General features: G+C 37.3%; 1 protein-coding gene across 1 annotated transcript; it reads right to left on the reverse strand.

Annotated features, from left to right (window-relative positions):
- Positions 1 to 7080: 7080 nt before the first annotated feature.
- LOC105052104 (uncharacterized) lies at positions 7081 to 7783 on the reverse strand. The gene is made up of 2 exons (XM_010932809.4): positions 7654 to 7783; positions 7081 to 7535 (listed from the first exon to the last, which is right to left on the reverse strand). Exons 1-2 carry the CDS (start codon positions 7781 to 7783, stop codon positions 7081 to 7083), a joined length of 585 nt encoding a protein of 194 aa, XP_010931111.1.
- Positions 7784 to 15292: the final 7509 nt, after the last annotated feature.

Consider the following 15292-nt stretch of genomic DNA (forward strand, 5'->3'; position numbering starts at 1 on the left):
GTTGGCCCATAAATTATAGAAAAGCCTCCTAGGTTGTTCAGTATTCCGGGATGCCTGCTCGACTTTATCAGATTTTTGTCGAGATAAGGCAAGTAGAAAAAAAAAAAAAAAAAAATCCTTGATCACCTAGACCGGTTGTCACCAATGACAAACTATATAACAAATTATATTATTTTAAGAAATGGATAGATTTCAACCATTCCTTTCATGCTTTGATAATATGAACATATAGTCTTATACTTTCCCTCAAATGTGACCCAAAGGTCCGAAGCTTTCCAAGGTAGAGTAGTGACTATGGTGATATGTGTGTGTACATGCCTTACATTTGAGCACTGCTTTCATATATATTGACTTATATTCAATATTGATTTTTCAGAAATTGAATTTAACATCACCAGTCCATCAGATTAGCAATTGCATAAGATCTGATGTTTATTGCAGCATGTGATGGCTTGGGTGTTGCACTATTTCACTAGTTATATATATCACGCAATAAGAATGCAAAAGATGCCTAATTATGTGCACATAATCATGTGGGCATAGATTCATACGTCGCAAGCCATGTGCACCTTGATGTGCAATATTTGGCTAGTGTTCCATAAAACCTAGCTACTCCTATTCAGCAAACTAATTGCATGATCTCCTAATTCTTTTATATTAACCTTTACGATTAAAAATAATGCAAATCCTAATCCAACTATATTGTTCATAAAAAATTTAGAAAATTTGACTTCTTCAAGCTGCATTAATACGAGTGGATATAGATTTATAAGCTTGGCTGGTAGAGGACGAAACAAAAAGAAACATGTCTGCCATCCCTTGTCTCCCTGATGCTGATCATTTATCCCATACATCTGTGGGTCCAGGTTGTACATTTCGTGCAACGGAGATGCTCGTTCTTTTTCCTCGTAATGTCAACCGTTGGATCATACATCATATAAATTTTATGATATTTTATTTTTTACCATCTATTCGTATGGCTTCTATAGTGGTTATTATATAATTTAAAGAAGTATATTGTTAAAAATAAATAAATAAACGAACAAGATGAATAATCCCTTGGATGCACCCCGGACAAGGATGCGAGTCCGGCAGGCGGAATAACGAAACCAGCTGCCCACAACGAGCGCGGGTGTTCTGGAGCTGGAAACCCACGGCGACGTGATCCATTACGTGTGTCGGAATTCCTCGTGGACCCACAACTCAAATCTTGACACGACTAGCGTGGCAGCGACCGATGCTTCCTCGAACCTCTCAAAGCTTGCTAAAATGGTTGGATTTGAAGCTATTAAAAATTTTTAAATTCTACTCCGGCCCCTCTTTTATCTTTGTTTGCTGAAAGACCCAGAAGACTGGCTGAGATCAGGTGGAAGTCAACAAGAAGGGAAGGAGAATATTACCACAAAGAAACAAAATGCGAGGGCTTCGCGTGCTGTGCGACAACCGCGTCGTCCTTCTTGTGATCTTACTCCCTTGAGCTTTCTTTGATTGATTCAATTCAATGTTTGAAATCCAATAGAGAGAGAGAGAGAGAAGGAAAGTAAGACTTCACGACTCAAAAGGGAAGTTGGTGGCCCGGCCCACCCTCCTTTTGTTTTTAAAAATGGAGATGTGAGAATTAGAAAGTTACATCATCGAGTTGGATACGCGTTCATTTGGAGACAATAGAGCGGTGTAATTCTTTACTTCTTTTTGTTTTCATTTCTATTTAAATCGGTGGAATTCAATGGTAAGACCAGAGATGCACTTGACTCCAGTATCAAAGTATTATTTTTTGGGTACTATAGTATATATATATATATATATATATATTGGTAAGGTATAAACGGTAATTCAATATCACTACTTTCGTTCTTAGAGAAGTACCTTTTGCGCAAGACCTTGAGAAAGGGGTCCGCTTGTCTCTTAGTGGATTCTGACTCATTCTTGCCCCATAAACATGCATTTCCAAATAATTCTAGAAGGCGAATATATCTTAGCTCAAACTATGCTATAAAAAAAAGGCAACATTTCCTAAATGTAGCGATCTAAAAGAAAGGATTGATGTGGTTTTTCTTCTTTTCAGAAAAAGAGGAGTCTACGGGAGAGGAGAGGACCCTGTCAGTGACTTGAATTTATTAAAGGAAATAAAATTTACAAGAGAGCGGAAGAATGCACAGATAAGAAGAGAACATTAAATTTTAAAAGCTATGGGTGACGGTGAATGGTTACTCATATTATCGATAAGTAAGAGGAAAAAAGAAAAATGTGACATAGCAAGATGGTCAACAACAATTAATAGATCAACATGTTTTTGTAGATTCTTCTGGGATGGTAGCAAGCACCCGGCCTCCAAGAGGATGCTGCAAGCACATAGGATCTTGAAGAGACTTCAGAAATTGTCAAATCTCTCCAAAAGAGGCAATAGCAATAAGCACTAGCCCACTTCAAGCAATCGAGAATTGAACTCAAAAGGGGAATCAAAAAAGAATCGAAGAGAATATTGATGAATGTCAAGAGATGAATAGCCGAATTTAGATATGAGAGCAAATACCACATCAATTCTCAAGCGAGAGAAGAGAGAGGTACTAGTTGGGAAAAGATACTATGCTCTGGATCAGAGTCAATAGAAGAAAATCTCATCTAGAGAAAGAGAGATTCTTTCCAAGACCCCATCATCAAAGTACTAGATCATTGGTTTCATCCTAAAATAAGCTTAGAAAAGAAGCCAAGAGATGAGGATTTCAATTTTCAAAAGGTAGCAACCATTAAAAATTAATTTGGATTAAAGCCTATCCAGCATAGACAACATTATTTTCAAAGCAAGAAGAACAAAGAAGCCAATACGGAATGACTTGACCAATCATGATGTAAAGCATCATATTTAAATCCATAATTAGATAGATCGAACTTTGAGAAAACCCAGAAGGTTCTTTTGATGACATATATTAGACTAGTCATTGAGAAGAACCATTGCATTAAAGGCCATATATAGAGAGACAGAAGCTCATTTATTAAGAAAAATTTTGGAGTTTCTTTCTTTGTAGCAATAGCACAAGACAGAAGCAACAAGAATCAGGGTAGCAGGCCACTGGCTAAAGAGAAACTTTCCTTCAAATATGAAGAACAAAGGGTGGACAGCCAATCAGAAGTTGACTAGTTGCCAAGTCTTAAAAAAATAATTTTTCAAATTTATAAGGTAAAGGAGCAGAACAAAATAGATGATCAACTGATTCAATGGAATGCCCATCGGGTATGCACCCTCCGAAGTTTCGTATCAGCTGTTCTCTTGTATTAAACTTGTAAGACAAGGTTAGCCACAGAAAATATTAGACTTAGAGGGATAGAAGCATTCCAAATCATTTTTGCCCGCTTCTATTTAATTCTTCTGCAAATAAGACATTGAAATAAAGAAGTCGTGGAAAAGAAGCATGATCATTTCAACTTCGAGATCAATTTATCTGACACCAAATTGAGATTCAAAGTGCTAAGCATTGTGAGAAGTTAAGATTTCTCTAGCCTCAAGCAAAATATCAGAAGGGCATTTAAATTCCAATAAGAAAAATCAAATTTGAAGAAATCTGCTCGCACCCAAAAGTTTTTCCTAAATAGCTGAAATAAATTAGAAAATAAGATGCAAATGGGGGAGGACATCAGCAATCCATCCAAAAAAAAAAAGGGTTTTTAAGACCATTACCAATATCATAAGAAGATCTATTCCAAAAAGTGGAAAAAAAGAAGCAGATAGCTTACCAAATAAAAGAGCATCTCTTTCTTGACATTTAGCTCAGTGAAAGTTTACTTTTCTAAAATAAGCACAAGTAAGTTGCCTTTTTTAGGAGGCAAGTTCACTGTTAAGAAATAAGTAGCCCCATTTAGCGAACAAAGTAAGGTTAAAAGTGTCTAAATTTTTAATGTCCAAGCCATCTTTCTCTTTATTAAAACAAGCTCTGCTCTACTTCATTTTGTAAGAAATACCATTGGTTGAATGAGATCATTACTAAAGGAATGATTTCCAAAGCTTATCAATCCGCTCAAAGATGGGAGCTCGAAAGAAATCAATAGTTCAAAATAGTTAATGTGACTCTTTTGTTGGCTAAATATTTATAATTTTGTTAGAGGGAGGGATGGAGGGAGGCACAAATGCATCTTTAATATGCATATTTGGCTCATTTTTAATGCAATGGATAACTCCATCCATACCATGTGCCAAACACGGCTCCAAAATCCATGGTTTACCAACCTCTGCATGGCAGTATAATCAAAGTACCAGCTAATGCAGTAATGAATAACTCCATCTATGCCATATGCCCATGGCTCCAAAATCCAAGGTGTACCAACCTCGATATGGCAGTATAATCAGCTCAGAAGCCTGTGTAACATGCATCCTCTAAATAACATTGAATTTGCAAACAAAAAAAAAAGTTAATTAAATCAAAGCCTTTTTCAGTTTTTAAAATTGATCCCACAATGGCCCACAACGTAATCTTTTGAGTCACACTCACGCGGTTGTAGGCAAGCAGTGTCCGCAACGGAATCTTATAGTCACACTCATTTATTTGAGAAATCTTGTGGTCATTTGGGCAAGCAGAGAGCAAGCTAGCCCTAGATTTTTTTTGCCAATTACGTACCATTACATTCCGGCCGCAAACATTGACAGAGGAGACGAGACATGCATGATAAGTGTAGCTGCATGCAAAACATTAAAAACTCGCACGTGCAAACGTGTTAATTGACGTTACTACTGCACGGTTTTTCACGTGGACCATGTCTTCGGGGTTTTTTTTTTTTTTTTGTAATTTTTTTATATGGTTTTCCGCGTCGTAAGTTTTCCTCTTGGCCGTCAACTTGCTTGTTGTCGGTGTCGGGTACCAATCGAAATGGTAACACATTTCAACGAATAATCCTTGACCGATTCAAGCAATCCAATATTTAATTAATCGTTCATTTTTTTTTTTTAATGTAATAATCGTTCCAAGATTTCTCAATCTAAATTTTGCTCGAAGAAATAGTTTTTTAGTGATAAATAGTAAAACTGATATTCCAAAGAACTGTTTTGATAATTAATGATGAAAAATAGCTTAAATATATCAGACAAGATACCAACACCTGGGTCCTGCATGCTTGCTTTAGTAGGGGACTTCAGTCATGTTCTTTCCTCCTCTCTCCATTTTTGTCTCTTCTTTCACTTCTTTCTATAGCCTATCTCCATAAAATGTGTGGATCTTTTATTGTCCACCGTATAGTATGGTGCACAGCACGTATATGCCTGCGTGTGCAGTGAACTTTGCGATGCATATTTCATACAGTTGGATGTATCATCTATCGCATAATGGATGGTATACGCGATGCATTGTACAGTACAATACATCGCATGTATAGTAAAAGATTCGTACCTTTTAATAAAATCACTTTTTTCCCATCGGACTTTATGAGAGTGGCAGAAGGATTTCATTTTGATCGAATTGTTGGGCCTACAGTTTTCCATAAGTTATTTCAATCTTTGCCTCTTGATCTTGCATTCATGAGTATATTAACATGCGGGATCAGGTTGCACAAAAGAATGAATAATCTTTTTTTACGACATCATTCATTGAATCTACATAGATCTCAAAATATTTCAAATTTTAGTATCCATCAAACTGCATAGATCTCAAAGTGACGATTGCAAGATTCATCGATATGTTCATACGAAGGAAAGTGAATCTTTCTTTCGTACGAAAGATACAACCTACCCATTAACATGAAAAACAGTGAGCAGAGGGGCAAATCATCACCTGGCGAAGGTCTTTCTAGTTTCTGGAACCCCATTACCCAAAGCATACGTGATACCCAACCAAGAAGGAAACAAACGTTTGCTGTCTTTAGCCTTGGTGAATTGTGATTGGCTCCAATAATGTCCGACTCTGGTTCCGACTTAAGATTCAACAAAAAGACTCATGGGCCAGAAGAACCCAACACCACATAAAGAGGCAGAGCGGAGCTCTTTCTTGGCCCAATAAATATATCCCAGGGCTAGGGTTGAACAAATAGGTTGCCGAAGACCCCAGGCAAAGACCTGTCGCTAGTTGATCACATTGTTGCCAACCACACGACCAGCTTGTTACCTGGGTTGGGTCAATTGGCGAGGCTCCATTCTTCTGGTATGTGATAGTGATGGGGGCAATGTATTAGTGCTGGTATAGGACGCTATGATCACCGTATACGTTATGAGGTCAATTTGTTTACAAGATAGACCCTGCCATGTCCGGTCCATAGTTTGGTACCTGTGATGAGACCGTCGACTCCTCTATAGTCTTTGGTCATGACAGAGACCACATCCAGACTGCCTTAACTCCTTGAGGAAATAAACTGTGCCATATGATTTTAAATCTATGGAATATAAATTATATTTTTTAATCCACCGAAAGGTTTAAATCTGAAAATATGAAAAATTTGATGGCTTTGATTTATGCAATGCATTACATTAGCTATTGTCATATATTTATATGGACAACATTACATTTGGTGCTGTTATTTAAAATACATTGGCAAAGCACAAGGAAGGTGGGATTTCAATTATATTTTCATTTGATGCTCTGCATCAAATGAGTCTTAGATATGACCGTGTGTTTTTAATTTTAGGATTATAACTATATTTGGTTCTCCATTAATCTTTCATCACTTTATCATTTTCTTTAAACCATATTCTCAACAGTAAAGAGTTATGTCCCGATCAAATTTGCAGAATACTTTTCTAACACTCGAAACTGAATCTTGGGTGCGAAGTAATACAAAAATATGACAGTAGTTGGACTTTTTATCTCCAAGTTCTCCTCTGTTTCTTTTGCTGACAAGTGCCTGTAATATCCCAAGTCCAAGTTCAGGCACAAAATATTCAGTTTATTAACACCACTCAAACAAGACTCAAGGTTGCACTAACGATATAAATATTTATTAAGAATTATATTTAGTTACATTAGAAGAGCTAATTCCTCTAAAATATTTCACAATATAGTTTCTTAGAGCCTTCGTAAACTAGCAGTTCCCAAGGCACAGCAAGCATAGGCTTTGACTACATCTTGTTCTTACAACGCACGATAAACCATAGCGATAGGAGTCTCAAGGGATTCCAATGATAGGAATGAAAGGAAAGAAGTAGATAAGAGGTGGCAGCTCCAAGTCTCTTGGCAGAGGTAGGCCGTCGGGCCTCGCCGGTCCGGCATTCGGTGCCCTTGGTGCTCTAGCATTTGGTGGCCTTGGTGTTCCAGCATCTGAGGTCATATCAGGGTGCCAGTTTTGATCAGCATGGGAAGGGCATGACCTGAAGAAGGTGAGAGGGGTGGCTAAAGCATAGGACTCCTCCAATCCTTGAGCCTTTACGATCTTAGAAGTCATGGATTTTTTGAACGAGCAGAGCTGCTCTGGTCCCCCGAGCAGCCTCACAAGGCAGTCAGGAGGGGAAGAGGAAGGTGGCGAGGACTTCGTTGGGATCTCAACTTCAAAGTAGCCTTTGTTGTTAGTTAGAGCAGGGAGCAACCTCTTCTCATGGTTGCACTTTACTGCCACAAATACACCTACAAGTAGAAGAAAGAAGCCTGAGTCTGACTCAGTCAACAAGTCATATTTACAAAACAATATACGATAGACGACTCTTTGAATACGTAAATTGGGGGAGAAGCAGAGACGGCAAACCAGCGAGATTGTGGGAAGTGCAGTCGAAGCAGGCCACCGATCCCTTCAGTGAATGGGGCTTTGAGAGGCCAATATGTGGGAGGATTAGCATAAGGAGAAGGGCTTCTACTACTAAAGGAGGAGAAGCCATGAAGAGAGGCGAGCAACTGTGGACTGAGGGACTGGAGAGACTATTGAATAGCACATTAATTTATAGAGGCTCCACATTAAATTGAAGTGGTTCGAGCTTACAATAGTAGATGAGATAGAAAGGAACTGCATTGTCATGAGTAGCAAGAGAAGAAAAGTGCTTCTACCCTCTTTTGCTCGTGTAGTAAACGGTGAATCTGAGGTGGTGGTGTAAAAAAAGGGGAGAGTAAAATATCTATTTTCCTCTTTAATTTGTTTTTGTTTTTTGAGAGAGAGCAATGAAGAACCCTTTGATTCTCAACTGTTTGTACGTTGGAGCAGAAAAAGCTATATTCCTTTTTTTTTGGTATGAAAAAAAAAAAAAAAAAAAACTATATTCTTTCATCCTTCAAAACTCGCCTAAATGCAGTTCTATTTAGGCTTCTCATCACAGTCGCCATTTTTTAGCTCCTGCAGTTCAAGTTACAGTCTTCTCTCTTGGAACCTTTTCCGAGAAGAAGTAACAAAAAAACTATTTAAGGGAGGAAAAAAAAAAAAAAAAAAAGCAAGCAAAGGGAGAAGAATGTGAAATTGAATAATAATAGATAGGAAAATAGTTTTTCTTTTAAAAAAAAAAAGCAGTGCCTTTTTATTATTTTTTTTTGCCATGGTGGTTGATTCACATTATTCTAATGTGAAATGCATAAAAAAAAAAAAAAAAAAAAAATCAGAAAGTAAACCATCTCGAAGGTCCTTTGGAAGTTGATCTATTGCACCTCTCCATAATACTGGGCCATGAAAAAGGCCACCCAACTTTTCAGCCCTATTCATCCCATGGTAAACATGACTCTCAATGAATGATGTACCTTTATCCTTAAGGCTCCTGATGTCGTGCAGCAAAGGATGGCACTCATCTCCCATACTCTGCCTATGGATCCAACTAATCACCATAGCACTTGATGGGCATAGCCGGTATTTGCTCAGGCTACCCGCAATTCTACTCTGGGAATCAAGGTATAAAAAATCAGACTCTTGTTTGCTGCAGCTATCCAATATGGGGCAACCAAGCAATGTATTAAGTATAAAAATAATATAAATAAAGGAAACGTAGATCATTCCATAGGCTGCAAATGTATCAGGAATAAGTTCTAAATCATTAACAAATACTAATAAAATATTAAACTGATAAAATATTCAATTATCGAAAAAAATTGAAGAAACATCTGGCTTGTGAGCATTTGTTGGGAATCCGAAAATTTTGACTTTCTCAAAGAGTGGGACTCTTTGTGGTTATGCTGTAATTAAGCTGAATTTTGATTCCCTCCTAATTCCAATTGATGTACATCGTGTAAAAACATCTCATATTTATTTACTAATTTTATTTTTTTACACACAGATTTTCTATTATGCACTGTATAGTATTGTGCATAGCATGCACGTCAGCCCATTATATTATGTGGTACATAGCACGTCCGTTTGTATGCACAGTGAGCTATGGGATGCATATAATATATTATTATCTTTAATATTTATGATATGATATACGATGCATACAATATACTATATTATACGGTGCATTACATACACAGCAGAAATTCCGTACCCCACTCATTGAATGTATAGATTTTTTTATTGAACCTTTTATCTTTAGGAGCGTGGATCTTGCACCCATAAGGTATGGTACATCCGGGGGTGTCGGTGTACGATGTAGTGCATCCGTCCATCACATAATGGATAACCGTATATGAGTACTGACCATGCGATGTATGGTGTATTATTTAATAGCTATCCATCCGGATAGGCCTATCCATGGATATATCGCCGCGCATGCACAGGGGATCCGTGCTCTGTGTTCATTATCACCTTTGTCCCTCTTCCTTGTGTACTTGTGGTGGAAGAGTTGGAAAGCACCAAATACGAAGGTTTTTTAAGAGAGAGAGAGAGTCGGGACCAACCCGGGCTGGTTCGTATGAGGTAGAATTATTCATCCAAACTTCAGTCTATCATATATCAAAAGAGCAAACGCAAGCTTCAAACTACCCTAAGTTGGAGAGGAACCTCCAGAGGACCTGCTGTCCCTTTGGAGTCGTTTCAGCCCTGGCCCAGTCTGTATTGGTTTCTTTGACTCCAGTAAATTTGAATTTTTCTTTTCGCCAAACAACTGCTTCTTGCGCTTTGCCTCCTTGAACGATCGTTGTTTCATTCTTGTGCTCTTAAAAGCACCTTTTCTTCCTGCTGCTGACAAGCGAACCCAGAAAGTATATGAAGAAGTAATGGAAATTGAATCTGTCGTAAGTGTTGGGATAGCTTTATGCTTCTTCCATCAGAAAAAGGAATCTTCAAAGTGTTCTTTTTGTATTGTTCACTTGCTTATTTCTACAAAAAGCATTGAAAAATGAAAAAATTAGTATTCCTTTGCTTGCCCATAAATTTTTACTGGACTGCTCATGGTTGCTACAGCAGGACTCTGAGATTTTTTTTTTTAACAGAATAATTACAAAATTCTTCTGAGATTAGAGCTAAATTGTACTTATATCCAATGGTTTGAAAAATCCACGCTACTATCTAAGGACATAAGAAGATACATGCATCATCCTTTCTATTTAAAAGCAATTTTGATTTTTCACATGAGGTAAACAATTTTGCTAATGTCGATCGCTAATTTAACTGGATAAAATGTAGGCCTTACAAATTATTGAGTGGAAGTATAATAAACTTAAATCTCATCTATTCTTTTTAAAGATGTAGTAATTAGAGACTGTTGTGTATTGATACGTGGGGTGGACCTCCTAACATCTTCGACTCAAAACCCGCAGAAATCGCTGCAAGTATCAAAAATAATCAACCATTGGTGGATCTGTAGAGATCTGGAAGATTGTTATATTAACCTGGTGGGTGATTATTGGGCTTGTATCATTTTGTTCTCCAAATGCGCAACACAACAATAAGGTCTGCGTGCTTTGATTATGAACTGCCTTGCCAAAGAAGATGAAAAGGAGAGAGGGCATAAGTGGATAGGTAGTTGAGTAACTTCAATGCTGGACTCATTTGAAAATTTAGGTGGTCCAAGCCTTCAAGCTTCTGATCTAGTCTAGAATATCGGCGAAGAGTTCAGACCCAAAGTAAAATTCTCACTCTACATGAAAATGGAATTGCATAAAGTTTTTTCTGACTTTGAGTTTGTTTCTGTTTCTGTTAAGATGTCAAGCTGTAATTCTAAGGACTAGCGAGTCAAGTTGATTTTTATTAGTGTGAAAAAGTTTTGAGGTAAATATTCCGACTATGCTATGATCTTATTAATTTCTTCAGAGAATTATCTTCATGAGAGGCAGCCCTTTTTTCAACCATGTTGATGTTGATAGCCATTGACCTATGGCAAGGCTCCATGAGAATGGGTGACGGGTGAATGCATGGTGTAGTACAGGTTTTTCCTCTTTTTTTTTTTTTTTGATGAAAGATGGAGGTCGTTAGGGCCACCAAAAAAACTTATTAAAGGAAAACACAACAGAGATTACAGACTCAGGTAATTACAAACTCTCAACAGTGTGAGAGAAGACTATTGGGAGATAAAGAGGATACAACACAATAAGAACAGAGCAAGGGAGCTAGACAATGGGAATTAGATGGCAAGCAAGGAGAAAGCTACTCGCTTTGTCTTGGACCAGATTGCACCATTCACTAGGTACAAGTCGTTCAAATAAACTGTTACTATCATCTTGCACGCTACCGGTCACTACTACCATCTCTTTTTTCTTCCTCTATTTTTCTGAAGGTGACGACAACATGGTCGAGGCCAAGGAATTTTATTTTGTATTATGTTAGACTTATATGTCGTTTCAGCCACAATCACCTCCTGAGAAACTTTTTATTTCTGGACTTAATACACCTTCTGAAGTCAATTCCAAAATTTCCTTGCTCATAAAGCAAACTAGTGGATTCATAACTTCTAGACAAGGTTATAAAGAATTGGAATTTAAAGCAGAAATAAAGATGATCGTACCTAACCATAGTTCCATTATATTGAAACTTCCCTAAGGGAAATTTTCGGGATAAAACCTTTCGTTAGAGAAATTTTTCGCATAAAGTGTTCTTGACTTCACAATTTTTCCAAAAGGTGAAACGACAACTTGCACACTAATGTCACTCCAACCTTCCTGATTGTTTTTAGTCTTATTTTGGAAGACATCTCTTGCTTCAATCACATTTGCCTCCTTCCATATCTTCTCCCTAAAGCAGTTGATATAAACTATTCTACTCTTTGAAAGGAGAAGAAAGAAAGTAAATGAGGCTAAATCTAAACCATTTGCAACGACACTTGGATTTTCTTTTATTACTCTTACCTTTAGAAGAATCTCTATCAGGCTTCAATTGAGATATACCATCCATCCACCTTGAAGTGGAAAAATTCTCAAGATTGCTTTTATAACGGGAGCAACTTAACAAGAATTCTACCAAATGTTGGTCATTTGGCCCTTCTATAATGCGTGCAAGTCAAATTTCACACTTTTGCTACATCCATAGGTACTAAAAACATTAACAGAGATATTTTCATCCATCCATCAGCGTTGGTATCGTCACCCTTTCTTTTTTTTTTACTGAGAAGATGTTATGATATTGAGTATGGCTTAAATTTTAGCATTGTCAACTATTTTGAGAAGCTGACCTAAGTGGATTTTTCATAAGACCTATGGTGGTAGTGGAGCACTCAAGCCATCAGGCCCAAACCCGGTGCCCGCTATTGATTTCTTGCAGTGGTGTAGGAATGTAATCTTTATAGTACGGACTTGAACCGTTTTTGAATTTTAATAGCCTATTTGAGTATTTTGATCTTTTCACATTATTTTAGTACTTGATAGTCATATATTGTAATCACATGTTTTTGTTATTTGACCTACCGCACGTTATAGAAATTATTCTTTTTGTACTTCATCTTTGATATAGTAAGATCTCTTTCCATCTTTGTACATGAACGTAGGCCAAAAAGTTGAATCATGTAAACTACTGTATGTTATTTTCTATATACAATTGTACGTTATTATTTTAAATTTTATATTAATTAATAGATAATCTTGTAATATATAATAACCATTATTGGTCTTTTTTTCTCAGCAAAACGAGGGTAGCAACGGAGAACGGTCCTGGTCACCAGGGCTTTCATGGAAGGATAAAGCCGGTATTCTGGCCAGATGTCAACCTACAAATTCGCACCCACCTAATGGCGCCTGCAAGGTTTGGTGAAAGAGGAGCCTTCCATGGTCCAATCGAAGAAAACAAAATGATTAAGTATTGATAAGCTAATCATATTTTTTTGATTAAATTGAAAATGCCAAGTTTTTCTGCAACTATCTGATTTTTTTTTTTCCCCAATAATAATCAGTTTTTGCTGTTTTCAGTCCATTCACCATAAATTGTTCATTTGGATTAACAAGTGGAGAAATTCTTTGTGACGCCCCTGATCTCCAGATGGGCCTCTTCTTGGACTGAGATATGTGGCCTTCGGGCCCTAGGTTGGACTTAGAGGGGTTTACAAAAAGAAGGGCCTGGGCGCCTGATACCCCTCTTCCAGTTTTCCTACTTCTGCGAATTAAGATAACAAATCCAAGTTTTGGTCAAAGAGATTAGAAACAGCCATCAGCAATGCTGATAACAAATCCAAGTTTTGGCCCAGGAAATTAGAAACAGCCATCAGTAATACTTCTCATTTGATCACCTCTTGAACTAACCAAATAGCTGGGGATTAGAAACAGCCATCAGTAATACTTCTCATTTAATCACCTCGAGCTAACCAAATAGCTGTCCCTTTATAAGCACATTCGCCCAAGTCTTTCAAAGACAACTAACAGACCTAGACCGCCTTAGTATACAGAGAAGAATCAATAGGATGTTAGAAGAAGAAGAGTGCCATGGATCCAGAGTCCCAAGATTTCGAGGATACAACAACTTATCGAGAACTTCAGCATTCTTCATCATCTATTCCACATCAATTTACAGTATTTTACTTCTAATGTCAGATATTATGAAGAAAATGAGTAAATGGTTGATAAGATATATGAAGAGAAAATTCTCTCATTATCTCGACATTTGATGCATAATACGATTACCTTAATTTATAATAGCATATAGTGAAGATTCAACCAGACGCAGCTTGGAGAGTTAACTCCTAAAAAGAAAAGGACAGCCTCACCAATCGCAAGATGTCATATAAAGAATAAATAAGCAAGGGGTGGTCTTTTGGTAGCTCGTTATGGTCTTCAAGGGACATGTTTAGATTTATGCTGTTCCCTGCATCATGTGCCTAATATGAGAATGCCTGCCATGTTTGCACGACTAACGATATGATTGAATAGAGAATGTCAGGCTACTGTTTGTAACAAAATGACTGTCTTCACATCTTTATTCATTGATATCAGTCAGCAAGGCTTGAAGATGAAAGCATGGCCTCCAGCAACTCTCAGTTTTAGGACAAGAAAAGAAATCTAACCGCATAGGAAACGTATGATGAAGCATGGAATACAATAATGCTATTGGTCCCCATGAAAAGCAACACTAATGGTGCTACCTGCAAATCGAAAGGCACAGAAAAGGTCCCACACTATATTGATGTGTTAAGACACCATGGTGGTCCTTGTGGAACAGCACTACAGCTGGCCTGAGTCACCTATGAAAGCCAACAAAATGTTTCACCCAACCTTGTCTTCAGAACAGAAGGTTTGATTCATGAGCCACAAGGAAAATCCTTTGTTCTGAAATTTACTTTCAATTGTGCGTGCAGGGCTGTATTCCTTAAGTCCTTATTTTCAGTTACGGAGCTTATTCAAAGTTTAAGAGCAAATCAATCTGTCTTTAGACTTCTTTTTTTCAAGTCATTAGAAAAAATAGAAGAAAAATCTTAAAACCCAGGCTTGTCAGAGGAACAAAAGAATCATTTTCATCATCAGTCACCCACCCCTAGGTCCAAGTAGCACCATCATCATGATTGTCTGACATATCAGTTCCAGGTTTGCTAGGCCCAAAAGAATCCAATCAGGAAAAAGAGGTAGAAACAAAGTGGTTTTTGTGTCACATTATCAAGCTTTACATTTAATCTGAATCCGCATCTCATAATCCCAAAAGTCGTCCACTTTGAATTGCAATGACAAGGATCACAAACGAAAGAGAAAAAATTTGTGACTACACCATATTAACAGATGTCTTTGCATAATGCATAGAGAACATGATAGCGATCTTATCTAATAAGCACTACAAAATGTGTTAAAACCAATGTTCTAGGTCATCTACAGTGACCCATTCAGATATTAGATTCCTAAACATTATTAAAATACAAATGCCTACATTTTGCCGCAATCAAGATCTTTACAATCTGAGTCTTAGTTTTCTAACAGGTGTAAGTTGGAAAACATAGCCTTCAAAACTACAGTTGAACTCTCGTTTGACATGCAAATACTCTACCTTTTCGGTGTCCAACTGTCAGAATCCTCAACTTTGTTCCTACCTTCCTATGAGAGCTTACAGATAGAACTACATTTATAGA

The sequence above is a fragment of the Elaeis guineensis genome, chromosome 9 (genome assembly GCF_000442705.2).
Source record: "Elaeis guineensis isolate ETL-2024a chromosome 9, EG11, whole genome shotgun sequence".
Taxonomy (NCBI): Eukaryota; Viridiplantae; Streptophyta; class Magnoliopsida; order Arecales; family Arecaceae; genus Elaeis; species Elaeis guineensis.

Bases quoted from the DNA above. Each gene is read 5' to 3' on its own strand.
- LOC105052104 (XM_010932809.4), bottom strand. From the start codon at position 7,783: ATGGCTTCTCCTCCTTTAGTAGTAGAAGCCCTTCTCCTTATGCTAATC. The intron at 7,536-7,653 runs GTTTGCCGTCTC...TTCTACTTGTAG, and splicing joins CACTTCCCACAATCTCGCTG to GTGTATTTGTGGCAGTAAAG.